The sequence below is a fragment of the Gobius niger genome (genome assembly GCF_951799975.1).
Source record: "Gobius niger genome assembly, chromosome: 2".
NCBI lineage: Eukaryota > Metazoa > Chordata > Actinopteri > Gobiiformes > Gobiidae > Gobius > Gobius niger.
Window position 1 is genome coordinate 43,302,073 of NC_136853.1, and position 23,033 is coordinate 43,325,105.

A 23,033-nucleotide genomic window follows, 5' to 3' on the forward strand; every position below is an offset into this window, starting at 1 on the left:
ACTAATTTAGTCGACTTTGCATTTATAATATTCATTATAATCATATTTAATCAAGGTCCTCGACTTAATGGAGCTGCTCCACATGAACAAAGCTCAGAGCTGATCCTTTGGCAGAGAATTTAAATGATATGAAGCTCTTTCAGACGGTCAATAGAAGTTTGGATGATTTTAGTCTCTTCTTTTCATTTTTATTCAGTCTTATTTTAGTTGACTAAAATATCTGGACATTTTAGTCATAGTTTTAGTCTCATGAGAAACTTTTAATTTAGTTTTAGTCCAATTTTAGTCGTTAAAAATATCACTTTGACTAAAATCAAGACAAAATATTTTAGTAGACGAAATTAACACTGCTACTAAGAAGGGTACACTCTGGACACTGGCCTCCTAGGCTTAGGTAGTACTAGTAGTAGCAAGCATCTTTTTCAAGAACTTACCACAGCACTGGCAGCAGGAACGGTAGTTGTATGAGAAGTACTAAGTATTTGAAGTTGTAATAACAGTTATAGTAGTATTCTTAAAAGCCAGGTAAATAGTTGTTGTATAAGTAGCTGTAGTTGCAGTGCACTCACAGGTTCCAAAAGAGCTCTGTCAAAAGCTGGGTCTGCCAGTTCAGACAGAGGCCGGTTCGAGAACTTAAGGGAACTCTATGAAAGAAACAAACACAGAGAAAGTTTTCAGGAAGTTGGAGGCATTCGTCTAACGTCACAACATCCTAATAAGCCCAAAGCTGAAGTGGGCGGCGGGTGAGAATTCAATGGTAGAATTTGCTTTTAAACTGTCAAAATGCTGGTCAGGTTTATGGTCAGCATCTCTGTAATTACTGGGTCAACGCACAATATCTGGCATAAAACTCAATACATTTTGTCTTAAGAGAACATAGTTTTTGTCACAATTGCGTCACAAATCACACTTTTCCTTTTATTGGTTATTTCTTTCAAATCCTCGTGGCGCACCCATATAATTAAATTGTCCCCTGCACGTTTACACAAATTCCAGTTATTCTAAATCTAAAAGGTGGTACATGCCGTGTACTCTGTGATGACGTTGGACGTGTGGCCGTCAGATTTGTCTTTGGTTTTCTTTGCGTTGCCGAGGACATGAAGGAGCTCCTCTATTCCATCCTGAAGCAGCCTGTCGATCAGCGCTTTCAGCAACGGCAGCTACGGAGGCATTAGCGAGTTAGGAATGCTCTTAAAGGAAGCCACGTAAATATGCATAAAATATGACTGAGGTACAAACCCTTATGCCGTAGGCGTCGAACATCTCCTCTAAGTCCTGGAAAAAATGTCATCATTATAAAGCATCATCTTCACTGTGAACACAAGTATTATCTATGTTGTCACCGGCTTCTATTTATTTATCGCACAAGTGATGGATATGTAACATCCAGTGTTTAGAGTAACTAAATACATGTATTTAGAATACAGTTAGGCAAGGCATGTTTATTTATACCGCGCATTTCGTACACAAGGCAACTCAATGCGTTACTTTCCAAATATCAAAAGAATACATCACAGTACTCAGTCATTCAATTTCAGCTCCGTATTGCACAATATTATTAAGAAAGAACTTCTGATGTTGACCTGTTGACCTGTTTTTCCTATATATATAAAGATTATAAAGATTTAAACACCTTATGCCACAGTTCATACAAACACTGCACATGTGTCACATGATGCTGAATCTGCGCAGCCTCAGTTCCTGAGAAATCTAAGCTAAACAGAGGCAAGTTTTGATCAAAATCACTGATTTCTAGAAAACGGAGATAACATGGATTATTGATCGTCATTTATTTCACTTCTGTTCATCACAGAGCTGCCAAAATCACACATTAAGTGTATTAGAGTGTCTAGTTTCACAATTTAACAAAATTGGCACTAAATATGTTAAACAACTTTATTCCTGCATTTAGACATTTAGACAATCAGCAAATCCGCACAAGCAGCCTGTCCTTACTGAGAGACAACAATGATCTGGACAGGGCCCATGTGACTGGCCTTCCTGCGAACCATGTGTTGAAACTGTTAATCCATTGACACCAGCAGCTGCAAAAAGCTTCATTGTGTCGTCTTGGATTTTTAGTACAATTTTAATGATATGCAGTAATTCTGGCTTTGAAGGTTTATGTTGAATTTGGTAAATGTGTGGAAATGGGGAGAGACACTTTGCAAACCGTCATATTCGGGACTCTCACTTATGACCCAGATACAGGCGAGCCCTCCTCCGCTCAGCCGTGTGATTGCTTATCACTTCCACAAATCCACAATGGGACGGTTCAGCGCTGAATACTGGACTCAAGTCCTGGACAATACCACGTCTACAGAGGATTGTTCTATGGATAGAACTGAGTCTATGTTTAGAGCCATGCGTGCACTCACCTGCATCTCAAGGCTTTTCCCTGCTTCACCCTATGATAAATTATGAACACAGAAAATGAATGTGTCACAATTATTATAAGCAATTCTATTTGAAGCTTTTGATATTGCCGATTATACAACAACGACGCAAACCTTTTCTCCTGTGATCCCCATTTCTCCCTTTTCACCCTAAAAACAAACAAAAAACAAAATCCATTCATCCAAGACACATTATTACGTTTCACTTTTACTTGATACTTGCAGAAGAGATTGACAGTTTCTGTGTCATTATGTTTTGGTGTATTTAACAAAGCAAACATTTTACAGGATTTTTTTACTTCTTATTTGAAGAAAGAGTGGGAAGTAAAATACCTGTATTTTATTAAAAGTTGTGGTAATTTGTAAATACTGTTTAAGTGACGCTAGCCCAAAGTTAGCTTTGCCCGTTAGCCTGTTAGCTTCTTCTTCGTGATTCTATTAGTGTGTATTGGTGGCTTTGGTCCGGTGGCAGTCAAGTTGCAATTGTGGTTTTCTAGCAAGAGACACCAGGGGGAGATGAAAGAGCCCCCAATCATCCCATTAACACTTGTATTACCCCCAGAGGGACTACGGAAAGGATTTATTAAGGTAAACAAGCTACTTAGTACTGCTTTCAAGAGATATTTCAGGATTTTTGACATAGGGCCTCATTTCCTAGTTATCCTGAGTGTTGTTGATTTCTGGAGATATTTAGATTTTTTTTAATTCTTGCAGTCCTTGGGTCAGATCTTGTGGCGGCGCACGGGGCGGCGCAGGCTCTTGGCAAATTATTTTCCGAGTGGTGGAGCTATATGTGCCATTCGCCTCCGCCACCTGTGAGGGGGTGTCACAAGAGGAGGCGACTGCACTGATGGAAACACGGCTGACATTCACTTCCTCGTTTACATTGCGCTGTCTTGCGTTCTTTCTTAAGCCTTAGGCTCTCACAGGTCAAACTAAAACCTTTATTTACCCCATCGTGAGCTAAACCATGTTCATGTCTCGAGAGAAAAAGAGCTACAGCGTCCGCTGTGGCGCGGATCGGCCCGCGATTTGCATGAACGCGAAGCAAAACAAAAGCACATGTTCACCCCCCACTCCCACACAACCGCTCTCCTGGACGCGGAGTCGATCTGGTTGGAGGAAAATGTGTGTGTCTCCACCCACTTAAATGCGCTAAGTCTGGAGTGGCAAGATCACAAAGTGCTCCTACTGAGCGCAAAATGTCACGCTATCGTCTCCGTTTTGATGCACAAGATCGGGCCCTTTATATTTGAAGAGTTTAGTGGTGCTAGGCTAGTGCTAGGCTAGCGCATGTCTATGGTAACTAGTAGCCTGCATTAAAAACAGTCTGACCCAAGCACAGAGCAACTGAGGAAAATCACTTAGACCACTAGACTACCCAAATAAATGTCTGTGTTGACTGAATATTCTTTTTTAAATATAACCATTTTGCTTTTAAAATAACTTATATTTGAGCAGCATCAGCTTCTTGATTGTAAGCTACGCAGTGGCGGAGTGATCTGCTAGCTTACCGGATCTACAGTAGCTTGCTTACCTGCAGCCGGCGTTACTACACGTGGAATTCACAAAGGAGCTTTCTACAAATCAGATATGGCAACTTTTGGAGGACGACCCCGTTTGAAGAGGTTTTTAATGCAGGCTACTAGTTACCATAGACATGCACTAGCCTAGCACTATATATATCTCGAGGAATCAACAACACTCAATCTTAATCTAACGCTGATAATCAAAACTAAAAAAACAATTTATCAGTCGATTGTGTCCCAGAATGTACAAAATAATTAAACCACCACTTTGAGATAAGGCCAATACCTACTGTATAACTGTACACATTTTCCATACTGCTATGTTTTCATAGCAGTATGGAAAATGTGTACTATGTAATAAAGATAACATTATGGACTTACCTTCATTCCTGGAGACCCCTAGACACAGAAACACAGCACATATGAAGATTGCAGCCTAAAAAGTAGCCTCAATGGCCATGATAAACCTATTTCTGCGTGGCACATTTGTTAGCCACAGAGTAACTCACTGTTGCACCCGGAGGACCCATCGGGATTGGGAAGGCTTGCCGCAAATCGTCAACATTGGCGCCCTGAGAAATAGGAACAAAATGAAAATGCATGTGAATGTGAACATGAGCATCCGCAGAATCAGTATGCAACTTATTTTTGGTTCTATTTTTATTGTAAAATACATGGCTCTGTATATTGACATGACATGTGTATTTTGCCTTACGTCTGCAGTCACCAGCACTTGTTTCCCTGGCAACCCCGGGACTCCTGGTTCACCTTTGCCACCCTATAGGACAAGGAATAGAGAAAAAGTTATGAATTCGGAGGGCCTTCCAAAATATGTGGACACAATTTGAAAAAAAAAACATAAACACATATGAATATTAGTGCTGGGACAAAGCGCTTTAGTCCTGATACAATACGTCACAGATGTCCCGAGACCAGTGATGGGCAAAAATACTGGATTTGCATGCATTACATACACTGTAGGGAGAGAGAGAGAAAGATTGTAGCCTCTAAGCACTAACACTAGCAACTAACTCCTTAACCTTTCATGGGTCGACTGTTAAATCTATGCAGTTAGGGAACTAGAGCTTCAGCTGCATTTTGAACAATCCGTCCGTCCTTAAACAGGGGAAGGGGAAGTGACATCACCAACAGCTGTTTTTCTTCTTCTTTAAAGTTATTGGTGGAGTGCAGGCCAAACAAGTGCATGTCGCCCCCTAGTGTCCAACAACAACATAGTGTCCAAACAAAGACATTTAAGGAGAAAAAAAAATCCAAATGATCCAAACATTTCCCTTTAGGTTAGGTTAGGTTAATTTATGTTTGAACCCGTGGGTAAATTCGTCTTGCAATTCTGAGAACTAGTTGACACATTAAAACACATTATACAAAGATAAAACATCACACATATTTAAATATAAAGCTTGTAAGTGCTCCAGATACTAACAGGATGTGCCTTTGGTACAGAAACAACTGAAGTTTAAGCCACTTGACAGTAACAAAGATAAAAAAGCCGTGTCAGGGGTAGTTTGATCCCGACTTGTTCATAAAGGAAAGGGCAGCGGGAACAAAGCTTTTCTTAAAACGGTTTGTTTGGCTTATTGGCATCAAAAACCGACGCCCAGACAGAAGCAATCGAAACTCTGAATGCAAAGGATGCTCTGTGTCTTAGTGTTATTTTATTTCAACAGCTGTTTCATAAAGCGACAGTAGCAAATGATCCATGTGGCTTAAGTTTCTACTAAATGAAAACAAAAGCATTTAATCCGTTTACTGAGTTTACTCTTTAACACTGACATGTGACTGAGCTGTGGGGACGACAACATGGATTTATCACTTTTATAAAGTTTGGCTTGTGCAGAATCTTATTTTTTATTGTTTGCACCTGTCAATCAACAGTGGTTGCGCATGAATCACTTGAGGGTGGGGCCGAGGGGGGCGGGGGGTTGGCGGCGCAGTGGCTTATGGGATGGGACATAGCTCCTAATCACCGGTTAGTTAGCATCAGAGGTCCCTATGCTAAAGTGGCCATGATAGTTAGCATCGAGGCTCCTTTTCCTAACTCCTTCCTAACTGACAGACCAATTCGGAAGCATCTTATCATGGCGGACGCTGACGCACATCCGGTTTGGCGTAAGACGTGTTACCAATCTACTCGTTTCGGACGCAGCCAGAGAGAAAATGAATTGTTGGTCCCCAGACTAAATACCACTTGTGATTTTAGTCTGGTGTTAACCAGGCTGAGCAATGCTTGTAACAGTCGATAAAGTATTGGTTAAACGCTGAAGCTTCATCGGCCAGGTTACTGACACAGAGATTAATTGGTTTTCTTTCTTTATGTTCTTCTCCCATTAGTTTATTTAGCTGAGTTACCTCTTGCTTCATTTATCGCGGTCAAAAAGAAGTCAGCACCTCGATCTCAACATCATAGTAGTTGTCTTATTTCTTACCGAGGAGTTTATCAAGATACAATTTTGTTTTATTGGCCTTTTTTATTGGTTCTTTCATTACTTTCAGAGTATCAGTATTCATCCATGCGAGAACGTTTCCCATTCCCTCCATTTAAACCTACGAGTAAATCCCTCAACAATCCTTTTTATTTTGCATGAGAACTCATTGCTACCATCGTTCAAGTCTTTGTCAGCGATTAAGCTACTCCAATAAAAACTATCAACGGTGGTTTAAAATCATTCATAGTCCTTACGGGAAGTTCAATAAGATTCTTGATCCTTAATAGAACCCCCCATTACTATTAACTCTTTGTCGAGATTGCAGTTTGCGAGCGCGTTATTAAATTTTTCATAGAAATCTTTATCAGCAGAAGGTGAGCGATAAATTACAACAAGGCTCAGCGACATTTGCGGAGACGAGCTCATTTTTAGTCCAGTTCACAATTTGGGAAATCACTCACATTTGCACCAGCATCGCCCTTTTCTCCCTGAAACAAAACAAAATGTTTAATTGTAATCACAAATGATGACTGGACGAATCATTCTTCGACGTCTGGACTACCTTCCTGCCGTCTTCTCCTTTCTGTCCTCTGTCTCCCTGTGAAAAGAAGACATGGCAATTTCACAATATCGTTTAGAAAACTCAGCTGGTCGTAACAAATGGCTTAAGCTGTAAAAACCAAATGTCCCTCACGGTGTTTCCGGCCAGACCCCGCTTCCCATCGATGCCCGGCCGCCCCTGCAGAGAGCGAGACATTAAACATGCTCCACGTTTTGCAGTTTGGACAGAATCGTAGAAAGTCACACAAGGCGAATGTTTGAAACGGCACCGTTCGCTTTACTGTCCACGGGCGAAATGAACATAATGCTACTCACAGGGGTTCCTGGTAAACCGGGCATTCCTGCTATCCCAACTTTGCCGTCTCCCTTTTCTCCTTTCTACTCAAAGCACAAATCAAATATATGAATTCATTCAGTGGAGATGGTGTGGACATTTTAATAGTACTACAATTTAAGATGCATGATTACCATCCCAGTGTCACCCTTTTGTCCCGGTTCGCCCTGTAAGAGAAAACATTATTCAGAGGGCGCTTCTGTAAAATATTTTGTTTTGTTTGAAGAAAAGATTTTTGGCACCTTTTGTCCATGTTTTCCTGGTAAACCGTCGAGTCCATCTTTACCACCTTCACTCTTCATTGACACAAAACATCAAGTCCTTTTCATTATTAACCCTTATAAAAACAAAAAAAAACACACTTTATGAAGCTTGTCACGTACCTGTGTTGACCCAGGTAAGCCCGGTTTTCCTTCAGGTCCCTGTGGAAACATAGAAAAAAGCATAAACGTCCACCGTCACTGCGGTGCTGCGTGGATCAGAGTGTTACTCACGCGTGGTCCCGGTGGTCCTGTGTCTCCTCTTACGCCAGGCTCTCCAGGCTCGCCCGCTTCACCCTGAGCAGAGAAGAGCGACCCATGAAGTGCTTTAAATGTAGGGGAGACCAGGGCTGGTTGTCACATGGGTTGGCTTAGCCTTTTTTTAAGCTATAGATACAGACGGCATCTCTGGAATCGCCCATATATGGTCATTCTTGAAAACAGTTAAAGGGGAAAACAATTCTGAAAAAATCTAAACTTTGTCTAATTATTCAAAAACTACTGTAACAAATGCTGAATTATGAATATAGTTTCTGCTAAATAAAGAAACAAAGACATGGGGTGGAGCAAAGTGGTTCAACAGCTCATAAATACATGAATAACGGAGAATGCTAACTTCATGCTACATGTTAGCATCGGGCTAATGCCAACGGTTAGCTAGCGCTTGCTACAACTGCCGTTTTTTCACTTCTACTGAACAATCTGCTGTGAGAAAATATCCATATGGACCCGATTTACACTTGACTTCATTTATGTGATAAATAAGTTCATATTACACCAGAAAATGGCTAAAAAGAGGGAAAATTGTGTTTCTCTAAAGATTCTATTTTCCCCCTCGACGAAGCTACACCCCCTTCTATGACGAGATGCCGTCTGTATCTATACAAAAAGGCTAGGCTTGATATTGTTCAATAACAACATCAAGCCACAGGGGGCGCTGTGGCTTGATACTGTAATTGAACATCAGGTTGAAAGCTGCACTAAGTTGTGTCGTGAACCCTGCTCTGCTAACATACCGATTCAACTGCTGTAATAAGCTTCTAGCCGGGCACAAGCCAGACTTATGCTCCATGTTAAAGGAATAGGCCACTGTTTTTACATACTGAGATATGTTCTTACCTTAGCTTTGACGAGTTCTTTAGGACCTGTCTGATCTTCCCCCGTGCCTTCAGTCACGTAAACACAGCGCAGACGGCGTTAGCATTTAGCCTCTCCCTCTCTCCACTATAGCTCCAAAACAGGTCAAGATAGAAGCTACCAAGCTCTTCCACGTTTTCCCTATTTAAATATGGTTACGTGAAGTGTTCCACTACAAAGTATAATTACACAAAATTAAACAATGTGGATTTTCTAAACGGATAAAAGGGGGAACTATATTGTAAGGCGTAATAATACCAGGAGTAGTTTGGCATCCGCACAGTAAAGTGAAGATTACTTCGCAGATTTCAAATTACTCCTGGTATTATTGCGCCTTACAATATAGTTCCCCCTTTTATCCGCTTAGAAAATCCACATTGTTTAATTTTGTGTAATTATACTTTGTAGTGTAACACTTCACATAACCATATTTAAATAGGGAAAACGTGGAAGAGCTTGGTAGCTTCTATCTTGACCTGTTTTGGAGCTATAGTGGAGAGAGGGAGAGGCTAAATGCTAACGCCGTCTGCGCTGTGTTTACGTGACTGAAGGCACGGGTGAAGACCAGACAGGTCCTAAAGAACTCGTCAAAGCTAAGGTAAGAACATATCTCAGTATGTAAAAACGGTGGCCTATTCCTTTAAGAGATACACGGGGATCCAGTCTGGAATTGTGCGATTTGAATCTCGCTGACTCCAGCAAAACCAAGACGAGCCAATCATAGCACGGGAGGCGTCATCTTCCGCGCTAGGATTTCCCATCAACCATTGCTCCTCCAGGCCGTAACCAAAACAGTGAAGATGGCGGCCGCGACACAACAATCTTTTACCAGTGCCCTTTCTTCTGTTTTAAATGAGCTGGACTTGTCCTTAAAGGGATGTTTCAGGATTTTTGACATAGGGCCTCATTACCTAGTTATCCAGAATGTTGCTGATTTCTGGAGATATTTTTTTTTTGTAATTCATGCAGTTCTTATGTTTGAAGAGTTTCGTGGCGCTCGGCTACTGCAAGGCTAGTGCATTTCTACAGTATCAGCTAGCCTGCATTAAAAACAGTCTGACCCGCTCCACAGAGCACCTGAGGCGAATCACTTATAACACCAGACTAACCATATAAATGTCTGTGTATTGGCGGCTCTGACCCGTAGGCAGCTAAGTTGAAATTGTGGTTTTCTGGCCAGAGACACCAGGAGATGAAAGACCCTCCAATCATCCCATTAACACTTGCATTACCTCCAGAGGAACTGTGGAAAGGATTTATTAAGGTAAACAAGTTACTTAGTACTACTTTAAGACCTATTTCGTTTTATTATCTCACAAGAAATGCTCCTGTCTTTGTCGGTTAATAACTATTTAACGCAATGAGATGGAAAAAAAGAAGCAAAAAACCTACTTTCATTTATTGTATGAGTGGCTCTTGATGAACAACGGACTCTACAAAAAGAAATGTTACATCCAGCCCCGGTTTCCCCTTCTCTTCGCTTTTAATGTCATTTCAAACACTGAAATGTTCTCTACAAATAACTGTTATATTCCACACATTTTTTTTCCAGGATAAAACTTACCTTAATGACTCTGGTGAAAATGTTGTTATCACCGACAATCTAAATTTCAAAACAATAGAAAGAAGACAAAGTATATTCACACAAAGGGACTCCTTGTTTTGAAATTTTCCATTCTTTTAGTTGCGTTTTCAATGACTGAAATTTAAAGTGGCATTTATTCACTTGTGGAACATAGAAACTGCACATGTACAACATCAGACAGGAGAAAAGCTGTGGAATATTTCTTACTTGTTGTCCCGGCGGTGCTGGTTTTCCCTTAGTGGCCAAACCAATGACACAAAGAAAACACACACAAAAATGACAATAAAGCAGCTATCATATGAATGTGCCACCGCTAAAGCAATTAAAATCTGCAGCATAAAGGATCGCTGGAGGATGACCCACACAAAAACTGGAATAATTAACGTATCTGAGCAGAAATCGCGCCGTCACGGGGGTGTAACACACAATAACTGATAAACAACAATAATAAGAGAACTATTCAACCAGGGGCCAAGTGACAATGAACGAACATACCGGCTCTCCTTTTTGTCCCTTGGTCCCGTCCGTACCCTGCAACACAGAGGGGGATCACAGCGGTGTACAAAGCCGTTCAAAATCCGTGTAAAGATGAGTATCAATAATTGGTTATGTGGGTGCGATCTCAGCAGCACTGCAACATTAAACGCCTGTTGTTTAGTGGGAAGGAAAGTCATACAGTGGATTTTTCTTTACTATTTTTTAAAGAATATGAAAGATAACACAAATGTGTTTTTTCACTCATAGTGGTTGTGTGAAGCCATTTGTGGTGAAAAAGCGGAGTTTGCTCTTTTAAAATCATAATGAATAAAGAAAGTACCAAAAATTACCCTGATTAAAAGTTTATGATCAAGAGGACGCTTTACCATTAGATTACCGTAAATGCTCTAATATAGGCCCGGGCCTTTATTTACTCAAGGGCGTCAAGGACCAGGCCTTTATTGGAACCAGGCCACAATTAGAGACAGGCCTTTATTTCTATTTGAGCAAAACGGACGACCAGGAAAATGAAGAAAAACGAGATTTGTGTCCATTTGCACCTAAAATATTAGGTTCATTTATTAATTAACATTTCAAACCCTCTCCCAGCGGCTGGAACATTGACGACTTTTATTTTGTCGGGACAACAGGAAGTGTTTTGTTGCTGTTAGCGGAGCTTTGACATCAATGTCACTGCAGGTTTCTGTTTCGTTTTTACCGCGGACCGGATTATTTGTTGTTATCTTGTGTAAAAGGCGAGTTTAGACGGAGCGTTTGTGTTTGTGATCGATCATGAGACTGACCCGAGAGAAGACGAGACGCTCGCGCTGATGGGAGGAGTTATTTTGAGGCGTGGGACTGACCTGCACACGGAGCAGCTGGACGTGCTTTGAAGACGCGATGGAGACTTTATTAAAACCCTGGAGGGTCACACAACATTTGTTGCCCTGTTTCCACAAATAGTCACAGGAGGTTTGAAAAGTGGCTAAATCTGTGTCAAAGTTACGCTCGGATCAGCTCTTCCACAGCGTCCCCCTCGGCCCGGGTTCCCGTTTGTTTACTTCCTGCACGTGAGTTTTCATTTACACAAGTATGAGACAAATTCCTAACATGGGGAATATTTCTACCGCTATAGTTTCTAATAAAAGCCCCGGCCTGTTTTAGACACCGGCTTTAATTTGCCTCCGCCAGCCGCGAACCCGGCCTCTGTCAGAGACCCGGCCGCTAATGGAATACAGGCCAGTATTAGAGAATTCACGGTATATACAGAACCCAGAGCGGGTGCTGGCCCTTCTGGGGCCCCAAGCAAAAATCTACATGGGGGCCCTACAGTACATATCCCATGGCTATTCCACGAAGAGCAAATCCATTTACGGTCAAAAACAGTTCCACTGTGCAGTAGTGCAGGGCAGAAGTGGAACATAATGACCTCCATTCAGGCCCCGTCCCACTGTGTGAGCAGCACTAACCACTAAGCCACTGTCAGACTGAGATTTAGGACGACTACTAGTCTATTTCCCCCGCTTTTTAAAATGGTAAATGGCAAATGGTCCCATTCTCTCACCTCTGGTCCCTAACCCACAGTTTGGGAACCGCTAATTTAAAACTAACTGAAACCTGCTCCTGGTGGTTATTTCTTTCTGACCACTGAGAACTAGCCTGTGAGGAGCCCAATTCGTTCTAGACTGTGAACATTCAGAGAACTAGAGTTACTGTAAGTAACTGTGCTCATGAGAACCGGCAGGATTCAACTCCTCTTTGAGACAAAAAGGCCACTTAGAACGGCTTTTTACTCACCAAACTACTGTCCTGATTCTCTGCTAGATAAGAAGACAGTTTTGATTAATCAGTGAAACAACACCGTAGTTTGACTGAGATGCAGGGGCCCTTGCGACTGCGGGGGCCCTTGTGACTGCGGGGGCCCTACGCACCTTGCGTAGTTTGCGTATAGGAAATATTGATGCTAAAGGGGGCAATACACAGAATGGGGGTATGTAAACTTTGGATTAGGGTCATTTTGGTATTTTCTTTAGTCATTATGATTTAAAAAGAGCAAACTCTGTTTTATCACCACAAACGACTTCACACAACCACTAACTATGAGTGAAAAAAAACATTCATATTCTTTGAAAAATGGTAAAAAGGGTAGGGGTATGTAAACTTTTGCGCACAGCTGTATGTTCACGACAGTTAATAATAATGTGGTTAACCCCTTAACCGAGGATATTTTCTCCAGTTTTACCCAAATCTAAAAGCTTCTCGACTGGAGATCGTAATGTCGCATTGGAAAGCATATTTTCATTGCTTTTTTTGTAGCATTTTGGCTATATTTAGGGTTTTTTTTAAGTGCAATGTAACTGATCGAGCGACAATAATGTGACCAAAACATTAAGCTTAATTCGTAGGTCTTAGCTTTCAAATGAGATATAGATTTGGATAAAGCCAAACTGGAGAAAATGCGCTGGGTTTAAGAGGTTAATACCTCTGGGCGTATTCCACATTTGTTCTTTTGGTGGATTTATTGTTGTGTTTATCTTTTAAAGCTCACCGGCAGACCAGAGCCAGAGTCTCCTTTGTCGCCTTGGTCTCCGGGGCGACCGGGCAAACCAAGTGGACCCTGAGCAGAAAGATGGAAATGATCAGATCGTTAGACACAAACAAGTATTAAAAAATGAGGCAGTGTTAAAGGGACTAGATGAAAGCTGTCATTTTATACTCGCTACTGCCACCTCAGGCCTTACTTACAACTTTTTGAGCGACAGTGCAGGATTTTAGAGGCAGTTGTGGTGAATAAGTGTGAGCTCATTCTACACATTAGGATATTTCTGGAACATGTAGGGGGAGGAAAATACTCAATTTAATGTTTTTCTTTAACTCCATCTAGTCCCTTTAAACATATATAACTCAATCATTAGTTTTTTTTAAACACAAATATTAACCCTAATGCCTCTGTCTCCAGGTTCTCCAGGTGGTCCTACGTCTCCCTGTGAAAGACAAGTTTGAGGCACAAATTAATAAAGAGATACAACTTAAAACTGTGGCGAAAACTTAGAAGTACAAACACTTTACCTTTAATCCTTGGTCTCCTTTCACTCCAAGAGCGCCCTGTACACGCAGAGAAATGGACAAATATAATTACACTCTCATGGTATGTTTGGTGTGTTGGCAATCCATTCTTGGCGTCCAAAAAACACATTTTAATAACTAAGAAATAACATTTGCCTCTAATTAAGCCACAAATTGCCAGTAACATTGTCTCAAAATCAAACCAGATGTTTTTTCAGCAGCAGAAGTGCCTTTGTGTTGTCACGTTTGAAAATGAATAACCAAAACCATCATTTAACACGTTTATTTTTGTTGAGCGCGCAAATACTTTCTATTAATTTCTGCAACAACCATTCAAGATTTACTTACATCTTTACCTCTTAATCCTGGATCTCCGGGACTTCCGGGTGACCCATCACTGCCTTTGTCACCCTTAAAACCATCTTGACCCTGGAAATAGAAAACGGTTTGATTAATCTCTTAACCCCCACCCAAGCCAAGCACCTTTTCTCCAGGATGCCTTTACTCAGATCTAAAAGCTTCTTGGAAAAAGCGTCAAAATAGCGACGACACAATAAAAAAGCAAACCAAAGAGTGATGAAAAAGCAACATAAAGCCACAAAAGGGAGATAAAAATGCAATGAAAAACTAATGAAAACACAACAAAAAACTATAAAAAAAAAGAGACAAAAACACTCAAAAAAGTGTGATAAAAATGCGTCAACCACCCAACACAAAGGTTACTATCAGTTTTGCAGGTATTAGCTTTCAAATGAGGCCTCAGTGAAGCCGAACTGGAGAAAATGTGCTCGCTTATGTTGGGGGTAAGAGGTTAACAAGACGAAAAGAATAGAACAGAATAGAATAGAATAGAATAGAATAGAATAGAATAGAATAGAATAGAATAGAATAGAATAGAATAGAATAGAAAACACTTTATTGTCTACCATGCACAATGATGGCAGAAATTTGCCTCATTCCTAAAGGAATGTTTTCTACATGCCTTTCAGTCATGTGACCTTTGTTGTTGTGGCGGCCATTTTGAATACCGACCTAGAATTATGCAGTACTACAACATGTAACAATATCTCTTCTCAGGATTCGAATGAAAGATAACAGTAAAAACACGGCCCCAGAGAGCGCATGTTTATGTGGAAAAAAACAGTGAGTCTGCTCAAGATGCTAGCATGCTATCAGTTAGCATTTTGCTTCAACAACTCAGCTCTGACCTCTCCAAGAGAAAGCACGGTAGCATGCTAACGTCTTGAGCAGCTTAAACACTGACTCAGACTGACACTCTGTTGACATGACAGACTGTAAATATCACAGAGAAAGGTTTTCTGTTTCTTCTTTGATGGTTTGATGGTTTAGTCTGAGGAGTGAAGCAGATCTTTAGCACATCCTGCTGTAGCTCGACAGACAGAGCTGCTACGTCTGTGACACATTTGCTATTTTTTTTCCACATAAACATGCGTCTCTGGGGTTATCTTCTTACGAGTACATAAAAATGCCTCTGTCAGTCAGCTGTCTTTCATTTTTCTGAGTAGAGATATTGTTACATGTTGTTGTCCTGCATAATTGTACTTCAGTATTCAAAATGGCGGCCGGAACTACGCGTAATGTCATTGGAAACACAGTGTATAACAAGACCCCATGGAGACACAGGGATATTTGAATTTCTGCAGATGATATGTTTTCTAAATAATCAATCTCTGCCATTTTGATTTAATGGAAATGAAAGCGACGTGCACATCCAGATGTCTCGGCCACTATGCAATAAATAGAAATAGAAAAAAATCTGCACAACTACAAACGCTCACCTTCAGGGTTCACGCCCTATTAGCACTACAAGCACTCACAAGCATTTGAAACGTTACTTGCCTTTGGGCCAGGTTTTCCAGATAATCCCACATTTCCCTGAAGTCAATAAAACACATACATGATCAGAAACGAGTGAAGCGACTCATTTCACTCACTGCAAATAAAAGGTAGAATCAATCACTCACTCTTTCTCCGTTTTCCCCCTTTGGACCGCGCTGACCGGGGATACCAAAGCCAGGACTACCCTGAATCCCGACATTTAGAGATGAGAAAAATGAAGTTCATCATTGGTTGTGTCCAAATGTCCACCGTACCCCTTCCCATCCCCAAACTATAGAGGATTCTGCAGCGCCCTTTTCCCTGAACTGCTACTACACTTCATCATTAAAGAGGGGGTATTAAGCTTATGCAATATTGATCAGCCAAAACTAAAATATCTAGTAGATTCACTTCCTGAACCTTCATGTGAGCAACCATAAGCCCCTCCCTTACAATAAAGCAAAAAAAAAGAGAAAAGAAATACACCTCTGTGCCCATGAAGTGATTTTCTGGATACGTTGGACCTCTGGAGGACGTTTTTGGGAGCTGTAAGTTGTGATACTACAAAAAGCTACTGGAGAAGAGCACTCAAAGGTGCGCAAGTGGCTCGAATCCCATTTCCAGGTATGTTTATGATGAGAAACCAACATTTTAACATGGGGAAAAGCTTTAAGAGGCCTATTTTGCTTAATACCCCACCTTTAACGGGATTTAAAGCAGAACTAAGTAACTTGTTTGCCTTAATAAATCCTTTCCGTAGTCCCTTTGGATGTAATAAAAGTGTTAATGGGATGATCGGAGGGTCTTTCTTCTCCCCCCGGTGTCTCTGACAAGAAAATCACAATTGCAACTTTCCCTGCACCGAGCCGGAGACCCAACACACACTAATGGAATCATGGAGAAGAAGCTAACAGGCTAACGGGCAAAGTTAACTGTGGGCTAGCGCCGCTTTACCAGTATTTACAGCAAAGTTTGAATGAAAAAAGTTATTTCCATTGTGTAATTGGATGTACAATATCCCTCTCTCCCTTTGTCTTTTCTGTCAGCGTAGTATTTACTCTCACAGATAATTACACACAAAAAAAAACCGCAACATGCTACGACACCTGCAGTGCCGCTTATGGCCTCTAGGGGCATGAGTTACTTAGTTCTGCTTTAAATGTTCAGCATTTTGTCTAGGTCTAGTGCTGCCATAAAAGCTTCACATACATAACACAAAACTAACTAACTCAAAAGTATTTCTCATACTTATGTTTACATTTTCACTTTGTTTCTAGATCAGAAAGAAAGAGCATTCTATATCAAGCTCAGAAACCCCCAAACTGCTGAATTCATAATCCATCCATCCTCCTGACCTTCCCCTTGACCAGTTTAGCAAATAAACACAAAATCAGCACTTAGATATTTTAAAAGGTACACCGAATATTCGAATCAATACAAATCAATCTTCTTAAAGAGGGGGTATTATGCTCTTTTCAATCACATAGCACCAGTCTATATCACACTACAATGATGACCAAACCTTCTGTTGGTCTGTAAATGCAGTAAATTAGAATAACTGCCTTGTATAAAATGTCTCTCTCAAAATGGCTGTAGCGAATGTCTTGAAATAGGCCTCTGTCTCTTTAAGAACCTCTGAGCCTTTCCGACACGCCCCCTCCACACGCTGTCTGTGGCATCAGTGGGGAGGGGGTTCTGCTGAGGAGCAGTGGTTGGTTACTCGGCTGGTGACGAAAGCTCGGAGGCGTCTCCAGGAGGTGGGGGCGTTCCTAGGAGGACTCAGGCAAACCTATCCCTAAAATGGCCGCCATCAGAGTTTTTACAGATTACTCAAAAATACGTGAATGTGCCAAGGCAACACTTCAGGCATGTTTTTAATGAGGGAGTGACATAATAACATGAGGTAAAGCTTGAAAAAGTCGATTTTGCATAATACCCCCCCTTTAAAGCATCGCCACTAACTTGCAGCTAACTTTAGCAACGTTTCCCTTAACGGTTTCGGACCCCACTACAAAATGGCGTGTCCACTATATAGTTCACGACATATAGGGAACCGTGTGGACATTCGGACACAGCCATCAGGATGAAATATGAAATGTGAGTTTGTTTACCTTTGTTCCCTTGTCTCCTGGTTCACCTTTTATTCCCTGGGGACCCGTGGGGCCAACTGGACCAATGTCACCCTAAACAACATCAGAGCAACAAGACTTTATTAGCCTTCAGTCGTCCAAATCAACAAAACTTAAGCAACAAAATCAAAATATGACAACGTTTTTGGATGAGTAAGAAGTATGGACTAAAGGACGACCTGCTGCCAACAAATCTGACATGATAGAACACTTACTAGCTGCCCAAAAAAAAGTGAAAAAAGATCATTTTAGTCACAAAGTTTCAAACAATCATCCAGACTCACCCTGGCTCCTTTTTTCCCAGTTGGGCCAATTATCTGTTGTAAGAAACGACGGGGAAAGTGAGCACGAGTTTTACCTCCATACTTTACTGATGTCTAAACAAAACAGTTCCTTACACCCTTGGCTGGATCTCCGGGAACGCCTCTTTGGCCGTCGTCTCCCTTTAAGCCCTTTGGACCCGTCACCCCCTGGAAAACGACAAACACAACGATGTGAAGTTAACAGATGTGTCGTGTAATCCCCTGTCGGTTGTCTTTGTGGCCTTTTATCTTGTTAATTCAGTGTAGCATAGTCAGGATGAGAATGATGTGCATCGTGGCAGAGTGGTTGTTGCCTCATGGGGAATTGTCCTGTCTCAGTGAGGTCCTCTGTGTGTGACCCAAGATTGTTAACGCGGACAAAGAGAAGAGAACACATCACACCTGTGCTAAAGTCTCTCCATTGGCTTCCTGTTGAGTTTAGAATAAAATTTAAAAGCCTGCTCCTCACATTTAAATCCATAAAGGGTTTAGCTTCGCTTTATCTCCACGACACTGTCATTCCATATCAGCCAACCAGAGCTCTCCGCTGTCAAAACTGAGGGCAACTAGTGATTCCTCGAGTCTCCAAAATTACTGTAGGAGGCAGAGTCTTTAGCTCCAAGCTCCGGTTTTATGGAATAAACTCCCAGCCCACGTTAAAGAAGCAGACACAGTCCCTACGTTTAAGACTAGGCTCAAAACGTACCTCTTCGAATGAGCTTATTATCAGGTCAGTTTGGTAAAGCTCTAACCCACAGCCCGAAGTAAAGCTCTGACCCACAGCCTGAAGTAAAGCTGCCTCAGGAGGAACACTGCTGTGGGGAGTACGGTCCACTGAGCGCTATCCTCTTCTTCTTACTGCAGACTTTGTCTTATCATGATACAATATTTAATTTATCTGTAGTCTGTTCATCACTATTCACATGGTGTTTCCTGTCCCACTGTCCCTCGGGAGTGCCTGTCTAGATCGAACGGAGGAACCTGGGTGAACGGAGGAACCCTGGGTGAACGGAGGAACCTGCATTCTGGAATCTGAGGACTGGACGGTCTGTGATCTTGGCCCGTCTGCTGAGGGATCCTTCGGCCCTGGGTCTCTATAGCCTGTCCGTCCATGGGAGTGGATCTCTCCTTCTGTGGTTCTCCCCAAGGTTTCTCTTTTCTCCTGCCGGGTTTTTGAGTTGTTCCTTGCCGTGCTGGAGAGTCTAAGGACGGGGGACGCCCTCCTATTGGACATTCTATTTGCCTGAATTCACCTGAACTTTTAATTGTCATATTTATTGCTCTGTTTTATTGCCTTAATGTTTGGTGCAGCCCTGTGAGGCGACTTCTGTTGTGATATTGGGCTATACAAAACCATTAAACTTGAAACTTGACCCATCCTTCACTGCCACTGGAGCCTAACCTGGCACAGTGGGTGATCTTGAGCCACTGGTTTAGCAGAGATAGGTGGGTGTGGATGGTGAATACCTGACGTCACTGGCGAGGGCCCTAGACACGACTTCGCTCAAGGCCGTGTTCTCAAAAGAGTGGCCCGTCTCCTCCATGTGCAGATACACAGCAGACGTAGGGCCTGAACATGGTTTCTTCCGGGGGTTCGTGCTTCCTCAGGCTTCTGCTGTGTCTCTGCACATGGAGGACACACATCTGACGGACAAGGAGCCACTGGGTGTTCACCATCCACACTCACACTGCAAAAAGTAATTAACTACATCAGTATAAACATCTCAATTTGAGCATAATAATCCAAATTTTAGTTGTTTTGACTAGTTAAGAAGTTGTTGGACATTTGTCCTAGATTATTTCACTTGTTCTGAGATGTTTCTGACTCGTTTCGATACATTTCGTCCTTATTTCAGGTCATTTTCTTTGCCAATGGGAAAAGAAAATTGGTCTTTTCTCATTGGCAATTTGACTTTCTTATTTCAAGCGAGATTTACCCTAGAACTGGTCTGAAATGTCCTCAAACAAGCAAAGTAAACTTGGTCCGATCAGCAAAAGTGTCTAAATGAATGAAAACCGCTCAAAACAAGATATATTTCCTCAATTCAAGTCATTTAAGTCAATGCTTGATATTTACTTTTTGTAGTGCACCAAGTCTATATCTGGTGGGCGTGGTCACTGGTCGCCACAGACAACTGGGGCTGTCACGATAAGTACTATATCGACCTATCGTGCAATAAATAACAGATAAACAATATATTTTTGGGCTCGATATTTATCGTCTGTGCATTTATTAGCATTCCCCCAATTTTTTCTTTGTAAAACTTTGATTTCTAACTGAAGCAAATTGAGTTACATTATATTTCATGTTTTTTGACACTTGTGTGGTATTTTAGGATTGTTTTAGATCAAAGATTTACTGTCATTTATATGCCTGAGAGTTGACAGTATTGAGTATCGCTAGAGTCAATAACATCGTTTATCGCGATACTTTCCTGCCTCAATATATCGAACTTCAAATTTGTTATTGTGACAGGCCTACGGACAAGGTACGTCCAGTTGATTTGATTTACCATTTTTGAGTTTATTTCAACTACCGGGATTACTGTGAACATACATTGTTTTATCAAGAGAATTTGAATTTGTCTTTTAGGTTGATGGGAAAGCCGCCACCACTGTCAGAAATCCCAGTCTCACACAGAAAAAACATACAAATAAAGGCCCAAAAAGTCGAACCTGGCATGAGGCAGATTGATATTCTAGTGCCAATAACATTTGCACTGACATCGATCTGGGACCACGGTGACGGGGCAGCGGTTCAAGATAGATTCTCATGTGTGTTTGTAAACTCACAAATACCACAAGAACTCAGCCTGCTGGCAAGGTAACAAAACGTCCACGAATCAAACTTTTCTTTGATGGAAGGGAGTGCTGACGCTCAGCCATTGTGGTGCTGATTTATCTTATTTGAAGCCGGGATAGACAGTAAGACGTAAGACAGTGTGCGTGATATATACATATTTACATTATAGGTGTAAAGTAACAACAACTCCACAACAAGGCGAAAAATCAGGCTTGTTTTACGATTGGTAGACTTACTGTCGGTCCTTGTGGCCCGATTGGTCCCATCTCTCCTTGATCTCCCTTTAAAACAAAAACATCTTATTACAAATGGCCATACAGTACTTTATTACAGTACTTTTCTGGGCTCATTTTAACAACTGGATGTACAACTATACTTAAACAGTAGACTATAGTAGACTTATTTTTATTTATATGTTTATTTGATGGGGACAGAACAAGAAGCATTGTTACAATAACCGATGCCATGCTCATAGGCCGTATAGCAGGGGTGTCCAAAGTGCGGCCCGGGGGCCAAATGCGGCCCTCAGACCAATTTTTGGTGGCCCTCTGCCTTCTTGGTGAATCGGGACACATCATCAGAGATAGTCCTTTTTATTTGAAATGTAATAATTCCACATAATTCTAACCAAACAACTAACCTTTTACTGTGAGACAGAGCTGGCATGAAGGTTTTGAGCAGAATTAAAGGTGTGGGGCGCAATTTAAACCTCTGCTATTCAAAGGTTTTGTGGCACTAACTACCGATCTATGGCCCTTCACCCTGTGTACACTTCAGTATGCGGCCCCATAGGAAAAAAGTTTGGACACCCCTTCCGTATAGCTAAAAGCTAGTTCGCAGACCTGGGCCCTAAGACATAAAACAGTTAACACATTTACATAAATCATTACAAATAATACAATTTAGAAAAGGTTTGCAATAAAATATTATAAACTTCTGTTGTGCTGTTTAACTTTACTTTTAAACTCGCTCTGGTCTGTTAAAGTTTTCAGATCAGCAGGTAAAGTGTTCCAGATCTGTGGCCCCTGTACCGCGAACGCTGTCTGTCCAAGAGCTGTTTTGCATTTGGCTAAAATCACATGTTAATTTACCTTGTCGCCTTTATCACCTTGAAGCCCTTTCTTTCCCTGCAACAAACAAACATCCGAGGATTTGTTATTCACAATCACCCGCATGATTCTGACGTGATATCGCTGAGATACAGTAATACCCACACGAGGTCCCACTATGCCCTGGATGCCCTGGTCTCCTTGTTCGCCCTAAAACAATGTAAAACTGTGTTCAGCGTAAAATACAAAATCAGAGGAATCAACGTACTGTAGACATGTTTTAAGCTGGAATACCTTTGGTCCACCTGGTCCTGTCAATCCAATATTACCCTGAAAAACACAGTAATGAGATTTCAGGATAAATGAGTCGCTTTTTTTAATTTTTTGGTTGTTTTTTATTGAACAGGGAGTGTTTGAACATTTAAAACTTTCCTTTATAATCAAGGTGTCATCAAAATACTTACTTTCTGTCCTGGTTCACCTCTGGGGCCTTGGATACCCTGAATGCCAATGCCTTCTTGTCCCTAAAAAGAAAAAAAAGCATATATAGGCCGCTGAGAGGAAGACAAAGACAGCGATAGGGTTTGCACCTGTGCATGTTATTGTATAGAGGAGTGGGTTACATCTGAAAGGAGCCGTGTGAGCTCTGAATCGTCTACACGCCACAACTTTATGCTTAGTTTGGAGCAGTTATTGCGTCTTTCTCACGTCGGAGTTCTTTCATTGGAAATAGCCGAGTGGTTTTGGAGTCAGGTGCATTGTTATTGATAACATGACACAATATTCAGTCTGATCGTAAAAATCTATAAATTAGCCGCATGGTTGTTTAAGACACAAGATTAATAGTGTGTAAAGTAGCAGTTTATAGTCCGGAAATTACGGAACACAGCATTCCAGCCCACATGCCATGGTTACAGGTGAAATTTATTTCTGTAATTCAACTTCAAATGTGAAACTAAAACATGACATAGACTCAGTAGATGTAAAGGGACATACAGTATGTCAAGCCTTTGTTTTTGGATGACTATGGCTTACAGCTTGTAAAAAAAAACAAATTCAAAATCTCAGAAGACTAGAATATTAAAGGAATAGGCCACTGTTTTTACATACTGAGATATG

At 41.3% G+C, this 23,033-nt stretch overlaps 1 protein-coding gene across 1 annotated transcript in view; it reads right to left on the reverse strand.

Moving 5' to 3' along the window:
* Nucleotides 1–23,033, reverse strand: part of col7a1l (collagen type VII alpha 1-like) — a gene marked incomplete at its 5' end in the record, with an annotated part of 157,394 nt that overhangs the window by 73,878 nt on the left and 60,483 nt on the right. Inside the window, 32 exons of the mRNA XM_079552197.1 lie at nucleotides 570–644; nucleotides 1,026–1,160; nucleotides 1,240–1,275; nucleotides 2,379–2,408; nucleotides 4,307–4,324; nucleotides 4,435–4,497; nucleotides 4,641–4,703; nucleotides 6,834–6,860; nucleotides 6,935–6,970; nucleotides 7,067–7,111; nucleotides 7,249–7,311; nucleotides 7,402–7,434; nucleotides 7,510–7,563; nucleotides 7,651–7,689; nucleotides 7,762–7,824; nucleotides 10,229–10,267; nucleotides 10,457–10,483; nucleotides 10,745–10,780; nucleotides 13,275–13,343; nucleotides 13,666–13,710; nucleotides 13,796–13,831; nucleotides 14,141–14,221; nucleotides 15,653–15,688; nucleotides 15,778–15,837; nucleotides 17,743–17,814; nucleotides 18,045–18,077; nucleotides 18,159–18,221; nucleotides 21,102–21,146; nucleotides 21,957–21,992; nucleotides 22,080–22,124; nucleotides 22,209–22,244; nucleotides 22,379–22,438. Coding sequence (XP_079408323.1) covers nucleotides 570–644; nucleotides 1,026–1,160; nucleotides 1,240–1,275; nucleotides 2,379–2,408; nucleotides 4,307–4,324; nucleotides 4,435–4,497; nucleotides 4,641–4,703; nucleotides 6,834–6,860; nucleotides 6,935–6,970; nucleotides 7,067–7,111; nucleotides 7,249–7,311; nucleotides 7,402–7,434; nucleotides 7,510–7,563; nucleotides 7,651–7,689; nucleotides 7,762–7,824; nucleotides 10,229–10,267; nucleotides 10,457–10,483; nucleotides 10,745–10,780; nucleotides 13,275–13,343; nucleotides 13,666–13,710; nucleotides 13,796–13,831; nucleotides 14,141–14,221; nucleotides 15,653–15,688; nucleotides 15,778–15,837; nucleotides 17,743–17,814; nucleotides 18,045–18,077; nucleotides 18,159–18,221; nucleotides 21,102–21,146; nucleotides 21,957–21,992; nucleotides 22,080–22,124; nucleotides 22,209–22,244; nucleotides 22,379–22,438 — 1,599 coding nt within the window. The remainder of the gene's footprint in view (nucleotides 1–569; nucleotides 645–1,025; nucleotides 1,161–1,239; nucleotides 1,276–2,378; nucleotides 2,409–4,306; nucleotides 4,325–4,434; nucleotides 4,498–4,640; nucleotides 4,704–6,833; nucleotides 6,861–6,934; nucleotides 6,971–7,066; nucleotides 7,112–7,248; nucleotides 7,312–7,401; nucleotides 7,435–7,509; nucleotides 7,564–7,650; nucleotides 7,690–7,761; nucleotides 7,825–10,228; nucleotides 10,268–10,456; nucleotides 10,484–10,744; nucleotides 10,781–13,274; nucleotides 13,344–13,665; nucleotides 13,711–13,795; nucleotides 13,832–14,140; nucleotides 14,222–15,652; nucleotides 15,689–15,777; nucleotides 15,838–17,742; nucleotides 17,815–18,044; nucleotides 18,078–18,158; nucleotides 18,222–21,101; nucleotides 21,147–21,956; nucleotides 21,993–22,079; nucleotides 22,125–22,208; nucleotides 22,245–22,378; nucleotides 22,439–23,033) is intronic.